Here is a 17,558-nt window from a genome sequence, read left to right as displayed (position 1 = left end):
GACCACCAAAACCTAAGCAGTTCATCCTTGAATCAAACTGGTCATCTGTTCCACTTTGCTGAATACGTCTGACCATCAGTGCAGGGAGTTGGGGGGCTGTGTAACATTAGAGGCAACAGTTAACAGCTGTTTTCATTAATAAAATATTAATAACTAATTTAACGGACAAGTACTTCTGTTGCCGACTAGAAAGCGTTTAAAATTTTAGACTAATCGCGCACATCCCCATTTTATTTCTTCTTTTATCTCTCCATGTTGCCTTCTTCCTCTCTAAATCAATGTTAATGCCAGCGCTGAGTGTTTTTGGAAGAGCTGCAGATAAAAAGTGTGTTTCTGCTGCAGCACAAACCCACACACACACACACACACACACACAGGCATGACGGACCACACACACACACACTCCAGTGTACTGCAAGGCGGCTCCTGCTACTGTTATTTCACACGTGCTGGATTTTATGAGAGTTTTCCTCTCACTTGTGTGCTTGTTAAGAGTCTTTATGTATGTAAACACATGGCGTATAATACTCACACCTCTTAGCAGGCTGTAAACTTGCACACGCTGATTAAAAAAACACCTTTGCTTTCATCTCTCTGTTCTATGTTCCAGTGTCTGTGCACTTTTTTCTTACTTTCTTCGTGCATGTTGTTGGTTTCACTTTTTTTGGCTCACACTCTGTGTCAGACACACACACACACACACACACACATACGCTGTCTCACACAAAGAGAGAGGTTTCAGCAGTAGACTGTGGCACCTGTAGTACGCAGGCCCCAGTGGGGTTTGCTTGGCGCGTTGCCAGATTGGACTCCTGGTGGGCTGCCAGATTGGCTGTCAGCACATGAGCTGGACTTTGTCTTCGCTTCTGCCTGACCGTTCAAACCTCCCCCCTGGGAGCCCGGCTTAATTTTCGTAAGAAATGAATCAGAATCTTGTCCTTGCACTCGTTGTGTCTATGTTGTAATGTCTCATATCGACTCACCTCCTGTTGCTGCTTCTTGACCAGGCCGTCGTTGTAAATGGGATTCAGTTTCCAGTTAACTTATCTGGTTAAATAAATGTGAAGTAGAAATAAAATGAATACATTTCCAAAGCTTGGCGAGAGTTCTGGCTTTTTTTGGAAACTCTGGCGCCTTGCGATGGTGCTGCTGTTGGACTTTGAGGTGACCCACCTTGAGACACCAGTCCAGTCCAGTCCAGTCCTGTCTCCTGTTAGCCTGAGTCTTGAACTAGAAAAAGTTTTCTGAGATCCCATCACTCCATAGTGGTCATTCAGAGTCAGAAAGATCTTTCTTGTCATTATACTTCTCTCCGTGTGTCAGAAAAATCTACACATTTAAAAATAGAAATATATGAATGTAAATAAATGCAGAAACAGACAAACAAGGTTATGCAGATTTTGCAGGTTATGTAGAGGCAGCTGGTAAAATTTGAATGAACAGACACTAGAACTTAGCAAAACTGGCTATAGCAGCTTGGTTAAGCAAAAAGTATTAGTTATTTTGTATGTGTCCATTCATGTACATGCACACTTTGACTCTCATAAACACACTAAATAAAATCTTTTCTAAAGCAAATTATATTAGGGGTACAGATGATGTAATGTAAAACCATTCCCCACTCTGAAATACAGCCCTCATTTCCCATCATGCCCAGTGCTGGACCGAGTGCTTTGTTGAGTTTGATATTTTATGTTACCCTTTATAACCCAAGTGAATTTGAAAGAGAGTGAGTGTGTGTGTGCACACACCTGCATGTCCACGTCGCCATGTTTACAGTATTTCAGTGTTTGTATTCATGTGTCAGCTTGTGTTTTAAAACTGTACATTCTTCTGTCCTGACTGGTGCTTCCCTACCAAAAACAGCTGCTCGTCAAACTGCCGTCACCACTCAGGATTGAGTCACACGTGCACACACACACACACATACACACACACACACACACACACACACACACACACACTTAGTCACCGGAGCGCAGTCGTACCTGTGAGATTTAAAAACAGGTTCAGCCACATATCAGAACTACACAAACCCAGTTTAAACACTGTTGCAATGACAAACATGCTGCTCGGCAGATCGTAACCACACTCAGCGGGGAGCAGCTTTCGGACGGTCGAATTAGACTCTCAAAGCTCATCATCAATCAAGACACTGAACACTTAAAATGCTGATTACCCAACCTGACCTCGTTTTTGATTTTGTGTTGCTCTTTATCTGCGTGTACACAGAGTGTTATTTGCATGGTGATATGCAGGTTGGTCGGTTTACTCAGGGTAAAATATTTGACTCGTTTCCTGCCGGGTACAAGTCATATCTGCTCAGTTTGAAGCTCTATAGAAAGCAAATTGATTTTGGAGGCTCTGGGACAAAAGCTGGAGTGTTTCCACCAAAATAGCCACAAAATATAATGTCAAAAATAAAATTATCTAAACAAAAATCTCCTCCTGCTTCTTTATAAGTGGCTAACACTTTAGTTTTGCTTGAGAAAATGTAAACACAGGCTTGTTTTATCTGATTTCAAGAAGAGTCCAGCCATTAAGAATAACTACACAGACATAAACAATCGTTACGCCGATGGTCTCTTTTGCTTATGTAGTTCCTTGGAGGCGTTAGCATTAAATTGAGACTGTTCCATAATCAGTTAAAAACTCACTGCATTTGATTTAAAGCAGATATGTAACCCTTAAATATAAGACTTCTCACATCACTTGCAAATTTTCACACATCGCCCACAGTCCGTCTCTTATATACGTTGGAATTCACCATCTGTACCTGATTTCATGAATGCCAGAGTCTGCGTGAAAACTTCAATGCATATGCAAACCACATCTGGCCTTAGGTCTGCTGGAAAAGCTCCTCCACTCAGGCATGACTGATCAGGAATGCACAGCGTCGACCGCACCCTTTCTCCCCTTCAACCACTGGACGCAGGCCTGTTGGGCGTGCGTGTGTGTGCGAGTGCGAGTGTGTGAATGCCCTGCTCATATTACTTTAGTTCATTTGTCTTGCGAGCCTATAGTGCCACTCCTTTCTCAAACTTTTATTCTTTTCATGCTACGGTATCACCTCGTTGCTCTCTTCACCTCTCCTCCCGTCTCCCTTGTTGCACGGACTAACAGAGACGTGGCGTCTCACCTCATAAATCTACAGCATGAACACAGGGAGTCTTATGAAGGCTATATGATCATACACATGCTGGAAGGAGTTCACTCTCCAGCCCTCACGCTGAACTCCGCTGTTTTAACAGATGTGGCTCAGACTCGCACCCAATCTGCAGGATGGCTCCAGGCCCTTAAAAAGTCTCAAAACGCCTTAATACTTCATATTTATGAGTAATAGGCCTTAAAGTATTAAATAGACTTCAATTCTGTTTAGATTATGTGATGTAGGGTTGTAAGAGGTAGTCGATAGTCTGTGTATTACCTACAGTAGATGCCGGAGAAGCAGAGAGGAGCACTAGCATGGAAGTTAAGCAATGTACTTCTGTGGACGGGGTCATCAACAAAACGCATTTTAGCAAGGTCCAACTAAAAAAAAATCAGCATCAGATGAAGTGTACGATATATTTGGAATATTTTCACGCCTTTACTTTGCCATCAGGCAGTCTGTTCTGACAGGAAACCACCGTTATATAAGCCAGATATCTCTCTCTCCAAACCAACCAAACTCCAAAGCAGCTAAATTATTAATTTTACCTCACAGAAAACTGAAGTCGCTGGTCCACAATCTCAATGTCTTGATTTGTTTGTGTTATTGTGTGACTTCAGTGAATCGGAACTGTGATTTTAAAACACTAAGGTTACACAATAACACAGATAAACAGCGGTAGATCAGCAACTCCCGTGTTCTGTCAGGTAAAATTGCTGATTTCGCCTGCGGAGTTGATTTGGAGAGTGCCGATATTTGGCTTATTAACAGTGCTTTCCCGACAGAAAAGGCTTTCTGGGGGCAAAGAAAAGTGGCGAAAATGCTCCAAAAGCCACGTCTCCACTGCAGGAACTTTCTCCAGGGACCAGGGACCTTTGGAGGAACTCGCTGCGTGTCCGTCAAAGGGATGAAGGTCTAAATTCTTAAGTCTAGCGTTATTTCACCCCTCAAAAAGTCACTGCTCGGGAGGTAGTGCTTCCTAAAAGTAGAGGAAATTCAAGAGTGAGGCTTGCAGCGCTGAATATTTCGAATCAGTTGGGTGCTCACAGAAAACAGCCATCATTTGTTCATATGTAGCAGACTAATTGACCTAATCTAATGTTCTTTAATTTAGCCAACTGTTATCTTTTTGCCTCACTTATAATGTTGAACTGACAATTTACTCAGAAGAATGCATCTATAGTTTCAAATTTGATGCGTACTTTTATTGCAAAGTTGGCTTAAATTAAATTAAATGACATTTAAGTCTTAAAAAATCTTGATGATGGTGCTGTTTGTTCAGTGAGTGTGTGTGTCTGCAGGAAACAAATCAAGTTTCCTTTGGTTTGACGCTCAAATGTTGAAATTCAAACATTTTTGCACCAAACAAATGTTGACTGGCTTACAGCCGTACTTAAGCTCAGAGTCAGCTGCCAGTCTGCGGTCAGGGGTGACAGGTCAAAGGTCAGTACCTGATTCACTTTTCTCTTTGTCTCCGTGCATAAAACACACTCACACATTGACTCTTAGACACGCACATGTACACATACACACATTCTTAATTGCACACACACGGGGAGGGGGTGTATTGAAAACGGTGCTCTCAGCTAAGCCGGCAGCTTTTACCAGAGAATAATAGAATTAAGTAACACACTCTCAGACACACACACACACACACACACACACACACACACACACACACACACACACACACACACACACACACAGTGCTTTCTGCAGGAATAATAGATGTTGGGATAATGGAGCACGTGGCCGGAGGAATGAGGGGATTTGTCTTCAAACCAGGGTGAATTGACAAGAGTTGACTCCAGGGGTTTGGACCAGCTTAGTTGCTGTCTAACAACTCCACACGGGACACTCTGTGTGTTTGTGCGAGTGCGAGTGCGTGTCCTCGAAGGGGCTCGCACCACAGAGGCCAAATATAGGCCTTGAATGTTTGAAATAGCGGCGTTATCCCTGACTAAAGATTGCTATCTTTGCACACACACACACACACACACACACACACACACACACACACACACACACACGTAAACACACAAACATGCTTCATTCCCTCCAGGCCACCATGAGATTGTGTTGTTTATTGAGTGTAGAGTTAAGTGTCAGGCGTTTACACACAAACACACAGACACACAGTTTTCTGGCTCATTTAACCTTTCAATGAAGACCCAAGGCTACACTGACTGAAGAGTTTTCTCCCCAGAGGAATTTCAGTCTGATGGTGCCCCCATGTGGTCAGACGTAGTAATTACACTTCTGACAAGGTGGTGCGCGTTAAACTGAGCTTTATTTTATAAAGCATCCTTAATACACACATGCAGTCCGAACTGCTTCACATCACACACTTAAAACTACAACACAATTTTGCAAGAATCAAAAGTACAACGATAAGACAATATCATGTTAAAAATCAATAGATAAAAGTGGAATACAATAAACAAAATACCAGAGATAAGAATAATATAGAGAATGATAAAATATTATTATTCCAACATTATTACAAATTAAAATCCAGATTAATGGATTAAGTGATTGAAAGAAGATTAGCTGCCAACTATTTTGATAATCAGTTAAATGTTTCAGTCATATGTCAAACAAAAAATGTTAAATAATTACTTGCTTGAGCTTCTTAAATGTGAGGATTTGCTGCCCTTCTTTGTCATTTATGGCAGTAAATCAAGAATCTTGATTTTGGATTGGTGGTTGGACTTTCCACACTTTATAGATGATCAGTTAATTAATAAATTGTGAAAATAATTGTAGGATTAATTGATAATAAAAATAATATCTGGTTGCAGCCCTAATTGTATCATTGTTAAAACATTTGTTAAACTGTAAGCATTAAATGTTGGCATGTTCACATTTCCCTGCATGTCCACATTTTGTGGATGTAAAGGGTTTTCCAAAGTTTGGGTGCAGCATGGCAGCAGGCCGTGGCGCGCATTGTGTAGAGGTCGATGGCTGGTTGCACAACGATGATAATGATGAGAATTTTTGGGTGTGAGAGGGAGTTAAAGAGTTCAGGAGATCTGTGAGGTAAACAGGCGATGGATTACAAAGAGCTTTAAAATTTAAACATAAGATTTTAAAGGTAATTCTCTGTGACACAAAGTGCCAGTGTAATAGTTTCCTTTATCTTTAATAATATAATATCTCAGATTCATCAGACTTCAAAGCTCCACAGAGAATCAGGGGCTCTCAGTGACACTGTCCACTGCCACCAGAGGGCTGTTGCTGGGCCACCGGCCCTGCCGTGCCCCGTTCCGCCCCCTGGAGGTCTGAAGTTGCCGGGCAGCTAACCTGGCGGAGTGACATTTTATACTGAGTGACTCACTTTTTCCCTTCATCCTCCTCTCACCTATCATCATGAGGATTAGTCACTTTTATTCTATCATCTTGTTTACTCCCACAGACTGCAGTTTGATCAAGGTTGAGTTTCAGAAAAATATGCTTTCTTCATTTGTTCTGACGGCCTGTGTGTGTGTGTGTGTGTGTGTGTGTGTGTGTGTGTGAGTGTGTGTGTTCATCCAACAATAATGATTAAGCTGATTTAAGGTCGACCTCACCCCACCCTTCCTACCTCCCATCATTTTTAGTGGCATTTTAAGTGCATCTTGCCACCATATGAGGTCAATCTATGGACTCTAGTGACCCTGTTGGGGCTCAGATGGGGAACTGAGTGAGTTGTCCTTCACACACACACACACACACACACACACACACACACACACACACACACACACACACCACAGTTTATGCATATCTGTGGTAAATTTCCCCCGCACACCACACAACATATGCAGGCACTATACATTAATGTTACCCCACACACACAAATCATCTGGTTTCTTTGACAAACCACGTAAACACACATTAAATTCAGAACGCCGAGTCTCTGTCAGTGTGAATGACAGATCACCTCTTTGCAAAGCCTCCTGGGAGTCTGAAGAGGTCGCCTGCTCTCTCTTGCCCCCCACACTCAAGTTACCACAACAGAATTTAATGTTGCTTTTTGTTCACTGCTCAGCGCTGACGCTCTTTATTAATCCTGTTAATGTGAATGACTGCTGGAGGACTGACGGTTGAGGACGACTGGAGGACGACTTAACAAAATGTCGGGTGTCTGAGTTTCCTTGAAGGCAGCTTTTAATGGAAAGACGTGGAAGAACATTCAGTTAAAGACAACATGACTCTAGTTTTTCATGTTTCACAAACATGAGTTTTAAAAACACCAAAGACTGTGATAAAATAAATTATTTGTGGCAAGGGATAAGAATAGACTACATTAAATATACACCTGTATATATGGAGTCATAGGAGTGCCATGGCATAAACACTAGGGAAAAATATGTAAATAAATGAATGACATTAGTAATTTTTGGGGGGGTGTCTTTGAATTTTTTGAATTTATTTTTATTTAATTTATATGCAAAAAATAAATAAACATATATAGAACTAAATAAACAAATTAAGCTGAAAATAAATTTAAATATTTTATATATATTCCTTTATTCATCCATTATTTTATTTATCTTCATATTTCAACATTTTTATTTACTTATTGTTTTATTTATTCCTCTTTAGTTTCTACATTTTTATTTACTGTTCTTTTATTTATTCCACTTTATATTTCCACATTTTTACTTACTTATTTATTCTTTTGTTTATTCCTCTTTTAGGGATGTTAATGATTAATGATTAATAGAGTAATCACTCTTAACAATTTGCCAGATTAAAAAATATTAATCAATTATTATTTAATAGTCTAGAAGTGGGAGTAATTGTGCCTTTTTTGATATTGTTTTGTCTTTCAGAGCCATTTATTGAATAAAGAAACCTAAACTTGAACTTAAAATGAGATAAAACGAAAAGAAAGTTGTTCTGTATTTTCTAAATTATTAATTATTGACTCAGATTGAAATGCCTCAGATTTGTAGACCTGTCCCCTTTGTTTAGCCACATTTATTTTCTTACTGTTAACAGATGTATTCTTTTTTTTGTGACTCCATACGGAAAAGGGCATCATAAAGAGGAATGAGGAGATAAATGAGGCAGTCGGACATGCTGCCAGCAGAGGTGAAGGTTAAGCCTTCAGGTTCAAAGAGAGGTCAGAGGTCACAGCCTTACAGGTCAAACAGTACTCAGGAGGTGACAGCAGGTAATTCTGTCTTTAGTGTTGTGTGAAGATAACAAAAGGACACAACACACACACTCAGGAAGGCAGTTTAAAGATGTGATACTACATCTGATCGACGTCCGTGTGCGTCTTTTCATCAGGGCAAAAAAACCCCAATGCAATCAAAATCATTTTGTCTTAGTTTGTTAACCTCGCTGCTCTCAGTCCTCGATCTGCTCTCCACTTCCTGCTGCACTTCTTGTCTCCACATACAGTAAACACACCACCGATTGTTTACATACTGTATGATAAAGTTACACCAGACCTTCAGGGCTCCCACACACATCTGGGTTCATAAAGTTGTCTTGTTGACATTATGCATGTTTTGTGATAACAGTCAACAGCAATTTAAACTCTTGTATTAAAGCAGGGTTTTCCAAAGTGTGGTGCATCCCGGCTGCCTCTAGGGGGCGGACAAGAGGGCAAACGTAGTGGTGGTGTAATGTAATTTTTTTTACTGGGTTACTGAGACTACTTGTGCATATCTCTCTGTTGTTTCTCTGTTATTTTTTCAAGAATATGTTTTAGAAATAGAAGGAAAAAATTGACAGTTGTATGACTGAGTTAATCAGTTCCTTTCATTAAACCAGCATGTTTTTTTTCTTCGTACAATTAAAACAATGATGCAAAACTTCTGTGCCTGCACTGCTGGGAACCTGCATGAAGATGCAGAGTTACAGAGAGCATTTTTTTTCTATTCAGTTTCTACACCGGGGTCAGACTCAGATAATAACATAACATTTGGTGCAGGAAATCTACATAGGCCTACTTCTTTTTTCCCCACCACAGAGAAAATTTGTCAAGAATCAGTAAGAGAATCAAGGAGTGCTCTGCAGAGTTGTTATCAGTAATCTCTAAGGGCAATAGGCTACGATTTTTGGCTATGATTGTTTTTTTGTTTTTTTTGGAAGATGGTGAGGATGGGTGGTGTGTTGATCTGATTGAGATGTAGAAGGGAGTGTGCAGCTTAAAAAGTTGGGGAACCACAGTACTGAGACAGTCCATACGACTCATCTGAGAAAACGCATCTCTTAAATATCCATTGATATGTTTGGTAAAGAAGCACAAACTTTCCACCAAGTGCGTTTGACAACAGTTATGAGCAAGTCTGCAAATGATTGCACTGATAAAAACACCCTGTATTACCGTGTTTTAAATTGCACAGTGTCTGAGTGAATCTGAACAACCTAAACTGTGAACAAAACACAACTGACAAACACTCTGAGCATCACACAGACACAGTTCTGCACAAGTGCAATTCATTTGCACATCTGACAAGTGTGTGTCTGAGTAAGAAGCAGAGGCCCTCCGTACCCCTCTGCAAGATTCCAACACCTCCTGTAGGCACCTAATATAGCATACACACACACACACACACACGCACACACACACGCACACACACACACACAGCCTGAACATTCTTTCCTTGACTTACATCACTTTTCTGGTGGTGAACCCTAATTTAAACCATAAGTCAGTGGTTTTTAAAATATTTATTTAATTATTACTTATTCATTTCAAAATGATTCATGCTTGAATGAATAATATTTTAACGTACACGGCTTTGTTAAATACTCAATTCTCATTGGTCAATTACAGCTTTCTAAGGTCTGTTTTATGTATAGGAGACCGTTGCTATGAAGAACAGACTGTTGCTATGGACACAATTCTGATCATAGACTCCGTGGTAACAATAAAATAATTGTTAAATCACTAAAATCTTTTTAAAGTACATAACCATGTAACAAGCAGGATAATGTACAATTAGCAGGTCACTATAGCAACATAAAGCCATAAAAACAATTTAAAAAATAATATTTAGGGTTACAAAAATGTGACAGGTTCTCCAATATGGCTTTATTGAAATGAACAAGAGGCCACAAAGTATGTTATAACAAATTATTTCAAGAGACACTGTTGAGAAAACTCAGCATTTCAAGGCATCTCACTTATAGATAATTTACTTTTCTACTTTAGATAAACTTGACTCTTTGAGTTTTAGAAACCACCACCAAAAATTTGTATTTCAAAAATCGTTAATTAATATTTTTCAGTTGCAACCATTTAATTTTCAAGCACCTAAATGATGACAAATCAGGTTCAGTGCTTGCTGAGAGAAGTAAATTATGTTGACAAAAGATTTTAGGTCGGCAAAACTTTGTTTAGTTTTTTTCAAAACTTCCTCCATAACTGATACACAAGTGATGCTCACCCTCACTTATGACTAATTCTAAATATTGATCTGAATGTGATTACAGTGAAACCAAACTGGGGAAACCAGTTGTGTTCCCAAATCAACAGGTTTGGCTTGAAATTTGTCCCAAAATGGCCCTTTTGACAAACACACACATAAACACCAGCTCCCATATAACTGTCACAGTAAATGTGGGGTGCTGTGTCGTAATAAAAGCTTTCCTCTGCGGTGTAGCTGAACCCCTGTGTTTAACCGGCTGTGTGAATGTTACCACTGACACACACACTCACACACACACACACACACACAGGCGCGTGCACACACACACAGAAACTGTACTTACTGGGATTTGGAATTTGGCAGACACACTCAGCCAAAGCTTTTGTCTTTTTTTAGGAGGGAAAAAAAAGACAATTGTGGACTTGCAGATGCACTAAATGCTGCTTTTGAGTGTGTATGTGTGTGTGTGTGTGTGTGTGTGTGTGTGTGTGTGTGTGTGTGTAAATGTGTGTGTGTGCATGCTCTCATGTGTTGCAGCCAGGTACAGGCTTGTTTATCTTGCTATATTTACCCTTTGTGCGACAGCGTCTGGTCAGCGTGTATCGATGTCAGGCCTCTGATGTCTGATTGGGTTACTTGGCAACCAGTTCGCTCTCATGTCACCATCTCCCGTGTGTGTCACGCAAACCCGTTACGACATGTCGAGCGTGTGCGTGCGTGTATGTGTTCGTTCGCCCAGGTGAAATGTATACTTTTCACCTTTGTGGTGTTTATTTAGCAGGATGTATCATTTGGTCGGTTCAGCTAAGTTCTCCTTCATTTTGAGTGAAATTACAGGATTTAGTGTTTTTCAGAGTCAGATGTTTTATCTTCGTAATCAGCGGTTTCATTCAAAGCTCCGTCTCATTCACCGTATCCACGTTGTCACCTGCAGTTGTAGTCTCTGTTTTACGCGTCTCTTTTCACTCGCTTTCTGAGAAATGTCACACTGTCGTAAGTATCTGCTGTTTAACTTTTTGTGTTGTGGTTGTGTGAGTCCAGTTTATCTTCTAAAACCCTTTAATATGATCTGATTTCATATAATTTAGCTTTAAATATGCCAGTTGCTTAAGTTTAGTCCATCACTGTCTGGTCTTATGTTTACTTTGCCTCCTTTCTTATCATGTGTGAGAGGAATGTCCCAAACTGGCTTTGTGACCTGTAGCAGCTTGTTTACGGTCTGTATCATTTCACTGCTAATCACTGCCACATGCCTCTAATGATATAATCACATGTTCATGCTTTAACTCATTTCCTTGATACTACGTCTTGCCTGGAACCTGCAGAGCCTGGTGCTGAAATGATACTGTTACAGATTAAGTTGTTGCTTAAATGTCTGTAAACTCAAATTGTCTGTGTTTTTAATACCAACGTTAAGAAAGAAATGACCGGTACATGTTACAGTGCATCTGTCAGTGTGCTGGAGACTAACATTAAAAAGTTTACATACACTTGCACAGCCTTTATTTTATCGTTACCTCATAAGTTCTAATTAATTTAAGAACTTATGAGGTTATGAGGAATTAATTTTATTGCCTCATTTTGATTCCTGGGTGAGTTCGTTGTTACTGGAGTGGAGCTGATGCTGATAAATATGCTTAAAAGCAAATTTTGTGATCAAACTTTAAATTAAGCATCACTTAAAACTGGGCAATGGTCAGTGTCCCAACTGCTGATTATTCCAAAACCTCAGTGGTCCGAAAAATGTACCATTGGACCGAAAACACATTTGTCTGACAGCCTGTTATCCTGAAAACAAACACATAATTTTCCGAAGGCCCATTGCGCCAAAAATTCACACACTCCCTTCAGTTGTTAGGGCGAGTGCATTACTGCATGTAGGTATGGAGCAATGGGCAGTTTTTATTTTTTATTTTTTGGGGATGATGGTTTGTTAATAATTTGCCTTTAAGCATATTTATCAGTGTCACCTCTACTCCAGCAACAAAGAAATTATCCAGGAATAAAAATGAAACAGAAAAAGAACCACTGGACCAAAAGCCCATTTGTGTGACACCCTGTTATCCTGAAAAAAAAGGGTATTGCCTCAAAAGGCCCATTGCTCCAAAAATACGTGCACCTACACTAAACATAACAACTGCAGAGCGAGTGTGCATTTTCAGAGCACTTGAAGGAATGGACATTCGTTTTCAGGATAATGGACTGTCAGACAAATGGGCTCTTCTGACCAGAAGCAGCCAAACCAAAGCTCTTAAACGTCCACCAGACAACGATCAGGTTGAACATATTGTCACTGCTGACGTTTCTGTGTGTGCAGCTTTAAGGAAATGAAAAAAAGTAGATTTATGACATGGGAGTGTGGTGGGGGTTGAACCCGGATGCTGACCTTTTATGATGACCATTGACTTTTTAATCCCCTTTGGGAGTTATGGTACTAAAACAGCTTTTCTTCCTGAAAAGAGGAAATCAATAGACTGAACTGCTTCTGACACTGCGTCCCTTTTTTGCTCCGTATAAATTGTACATCGTCCTCTACATTGGTTTGTCGGTGCGAATGTGAACAAGCAAATCATTTCCTCTTCGGCGGCAGTTAACATCTGACCCTGTGATGTTTTAATCTTTAATATTTTTGTTTCGTAGTTTATGCTGTCATCCGGTGTTTGTCTGATCTTCTTATCACTGCACAGTAGAGAGCAATGCAGATTAATTATTAAAAGATTGTGGCCTGTCATCAGTGCAGACAAAGGTCTTACAATATATATATACAGGGTTTCTGTCTGTCCTTAAAATGTCCAATTATCTGAATTTTAAGCCTTAAATATGATTTTGACAGACCTTAAATGAACTGAAAACATGAAGCCAGTGTGGACCTGTAGTAGGATTTAAATTGCATTCATAATGATAACTTGTTGAAACCTGCAGAAACCCTGTATGTATGTGTGTGTGTGTGTGTGTGTGAGTGTGTCTGTGTGTGTGTGTTCCATGTTTGCTCAGGTTTGTAAGTTAAGCTGGGACATCAGTAGCAGCCAGTTGTCCCTTTGTGTAAACAACAAGTGCTGCTGAGATTGTAGATTTGCTCTGTAAAGGGGAAAAGAAAATGAGTTCAGGGACCTGTCAGAGCCATGGGGGTTTACGTCTTCTAGGTTTACACCACATCCCATCCATACACCCGGGGTCGGCTTTCAGCTGTGTAACGGATCCACAAAAGGTGATCCTCACAAAGGAATTATGGCTTCAAATCAGTGTCGAGACAGAAGAAGACACTTCCTCGAATTCCTCCCCAGTCTTCAGGTCTAATCGAGGTTGAGCAGGCGGGGACATGTAGTGAAAGGGATTGATTAGGGTTGTGGGGTTACTGTGAAACATGTGCCTCATGCACATAAATACACACGCGCGCACACACACACACACACACACACACACACACACACACACACACACACACACACACACACACACACACACAGCGCTTGTTTATTGTCACACCTTGGTGGTCACATACTCCCTCTGTGCTTACGCTTGGGTGGGAAAACTCCACCTCCCGTACACACTTGTAGCGCCCCATAAAGACTTTGTTTTTGTCCCAGAGGGCCTCTGTGAGCTATTTTAACCTGCCTCAACTATATGTTGTGCAGCTAAGTACCTGTGGAGTTACAGCATTTACACCAAGTGCACATTCGTCCTAAAATCTTTGAAAACAAGAACTACTTGATTGTGTTTGTTTCCATGTTTGACAGTTACATCTGTCTTGGGTGGATGTTTTCATCAGCTTGCCAATATATGGTGTCTTCAGGCACTTTAAATTTGTTGTCGAACCTGTTGCTTCCAGCACCGCGGGCAGAATATCAGGTACAGTAATGCTTTGAAAGTGTCCATAAACATTGTTAAAGGGATAGTCAAGGTTTTTTTGAACTGGGATTGTATGAGGTACTTCTTGATAGTTGGTGTATATTGTCTTAAAATCGTTGTCTTTGTCTTAAAGAGTGGTTTCCTTGTGCACGGGTTCTCCTTAAAGAAGTCTGATTCTGCAGATATACAGTCAAACTGACATTCAAAATCCCTTTTACATGAAACATGACTTGCGATTAGTGCTGTCAGTTACTGAGGGAGGACCTGGATCAAATGCTCTCTCAGACAAAGAAGCACCTGAGGGACTCGAGGCGACACGGACAGCGAGGAAGGTAAACAGAAGTGGGAAGGAAAAAAAAAAGGTGTAAGGGAGGGAAGACAGGAGCAAAGGAGGCGTGGTTGTCATGCCGGCGAACGGATGGAGGGGAGGGGCAGAGATCAGGGATCACAGAAAACAGAGAGAAAAAGAAGCAGGGAGGGAGGGAAGGAAGGAAGAAGGGACGGGCTGACTCGTATTTCAGCACCGTGGCCACTAGGGTTGGGTGTAATCCTAACCTTATAGCTACTCACAACACACACACAGTCAACTCTCAGTGAGAGTCAGTCACACTCTTACACTCTTGAGGAGTGACCAAGACCGGAGTTCAGGGAATCCTCACCAGGACAGACTTCTTATCAGCTGGTGTGAGCGTCACGCTGCGTGTGAGTTTAGCAGGTGTGCGCCTCCCTTCCTGATTCTTACCCGTGCTGACCAGCTGATTGGAGATATAGATCCAGACGGCTGTCAACACCGGGACTTTGATGCAACAGCAGCATACTTTGCATGCCTCTTCCTCATCCAGCAGTGACGACGATACACCAGGGAGGAATGCACGGCGAGGAAAAAGAAGAAAGTCTTGACAAGAAGTTGGACAAAATTCTCCAGAACCCCTGAGAGGTGTCGTCATCTGCACACACATAATAGAGGATCCCTGTTTGGAACTTCTGGCGGGAGGATTTTGTGTTTGTGCCAGTGTGTGAATATGCATGTAACTTCATCAGGCTGGGAATAGACCCAGGGACCTCCTGGTCTGTCCTGGCGCTGAGACGGTGCGTGTCAGCTGGTGTGTGCGCTAACAACTGGAGATAACGGCTCTCAAGGGCGCCCGTGGATAGTAAACAACAACCCCTGACTTGTTGTGATTTGAAAAGTATCTCAGTGTGATTTGGAAAGCTCTCTCCACCCTGTCATGCACACACAAGTGTGCATATCGGAGTGTGTGCCGCCACAGAGGGGTGGTGATTTTCCAGATTGCTGGATTGCCTAATTACCCCTTTGGGTTTGGGAATCACGCCCAGAATCTTTAAGCACAAAAGAGGAGAAGAAAGGAAAAGAGATGATTTAAGTTTGACTTTTGGATCGTGACACAGAGATTAATTGAAGGAGAAGGAGGTTGGAAGTCGAGACTGTCCGGGTCAGAGACATGATGTGGAACTGTGCAAAGAAAGTGAAGGAAAACTGGGCCGAACTTCCACCTGGAACTAATTTAATACTTCACATAGAATCTGAATAGTTTGAAGCATTTTAGCATGTGTGCATCTGGATGCTGAAATGTTGGGAATGGTCTGGATTTAGAGTGAATATCACCATCTGAGGATTGTTTTTCTTGGTTTTTAAGACATTTTGTTCCTGCATCCTCCCATCTTGGACTTGCTTTTTCCCTCGATGAGGATGAGAGGGGACAGGAGGTCCTCTTCCTTTCGTAAGGAGAAACCCGCGGGCCTGTCCCGGGCGCTCAGCTGGCTCAGCGTGTCCACACTGTCTCGCCAGAGCAGGCGCATCTTCCACAGCCAGAATGAGCTCCACGCCATCCACAGCCGTCAAATGCACTCATTCTCTCACACTCACCTTCACGCAGCAGACAGAGACGCTGAGGATGATGATGACAGCTGGGTGTACCATCCTCAACACAAAATAGGTGAGAGGGACGGAAAGAAAGCAATGAAGAGATGGTCTCTGCTTATTAATTGATTGTTGTAGAGTGGTCCCCAATTTTAGATTTTCCTTATTGACTAGTAGTCGTTTCTCCAAGCCATTAGTCGATTGTTTGCTGCATATTTATGATATTAATTTAATTATTTACATATATTTATTGTGGGTACATGAAGCGAGCTGCCTGTTAAATGCTGATAGCCAAAGCAGTAATGATTCTGAACTTGTCAGAACAACGAAACAGAGAATAATCTCACACGAGTCTTGTTGTTCAAAACACGGAAAGAAATAACTTCAAAAAACAAATACTTACAAATCCCCTGTCGCTTCGCGCCTCCTGTCCCCTCCTGAACCTGGTGTCTCTTCATCGTCTCTGGAGTCTAAGTCCTTTTTGTGTCCTAGTCTAAAAAGACCGCTAACTGAGCTAGCTAGCTAATAGCAGCTACAGCACAGTTAGCAGCAGTGTGTTGCAACAATCCCCACGGGGCTAAGAGCAAAGTGCAGCTCCCAAATGGAGTGGAGGTGGGATGCATCACTTAATCACATGTGTTTGTTTCAGCACTTCCTGTCCCCCCTCTCTATATGATGGCCATAAACAGCAACAGAAAAGCTCATTTGTGGAGCAGTTCGGCCGGACACTGAATGTTGCCGGTGATTGTTGTGCTTTTGTCCCCCTGTGAGCTGTGAACTTATTGTCAGCTGTGCAGTCAACCCTCTGTAAACGTAGTATTAAGTCTTTTCTGCCAGAAAAAAAAAAAATCCACAATGTGGACACAGGCCCTCGGTCACCTCTTAGGGGGCAGCCCTAATCTGTTGTATATTTTTCTGCAGATGCACACCCACCAAACCATGTGATGTGTTTGTCTTGGCTGCATCACAACTTGTCACAGTGCTCGCAGCTCATTTGAATGGATTTTTGTTCTCGCTCTCGACCAGGAAGCCAGTGAATGACTTGTTTACGTGCACAAGCAAAGCAAGAAGTGGGTCAGTGTCTTTTTATGGCCCCTTGTTCTCCGTCTCCACGTCCCTGGCACTTCCTGGTTGCTGTAGGGAGCGAGTGGGAGGTGTCTGCGCTCAGTCGAGGGGGGGTCAAAGGGTACTTTGTGTGTGTGATAGGTAAACAATGATGCATCAGGCCGGAAGCAGGTGATGTCACGGGCATGGTGATGTCACAGGCTGGTGGCGATGTGAGCGCAGGCTCTGGTGACGGGGA

At 41.6% G+C, this 17,558-nt stretch overlaps 1 protein-coding gene across 6 annotated transcripts in view; it reads left to right on the top strand.

The window, feature by feature from the left end:
- nhsl1b (NHS-like 1b) overlaps positions 1–17,558 on the top strand; it is a 162,025-nt gene that overhangs the window by 56,343 nt on the left and 88,124 nt on the right. For 2 of the 6 annotated variants that reach the window (XM_084737991.1, XM_084737981.1), the window contains exon 1: positions 14,987–16,331. The exons of the other annotated variants lie outside the window; for them this stretch is intronic. In XM_084737991.1, coding sequence (XP_084594117.1) covers positions 16,079–16,331 — 253 coding nt within the window. In that variant the 5' untranslated portion in view covers positions 14,987–16,078. Of the gene's footprint in view, positions 1–14,986; positions 16,332–17,558 lie in introns of those variants that run through there. 6 annotated transcript variants of the gene reach the window in all.

This window comes from Lutjanus erythropterus, chromosome 15, assembly GCF_056507025.1.
Source record: "Lutjanus erythropterus isolate fLutEry1 chromosome 15, fLutEry1.hap2, whole genome shotgun sequence".
Taxonomy (NCBI): domain Eukaryota; kingdom Metazoa; phylum Chordata; class Actinopteri; order Lutjaniformes; family Lutjanidae; genus Lutjanus; species Lutjanus erythropterus.
This window is presented reverse-complemented; position numbering and strand designations above follow the sequence as displayed.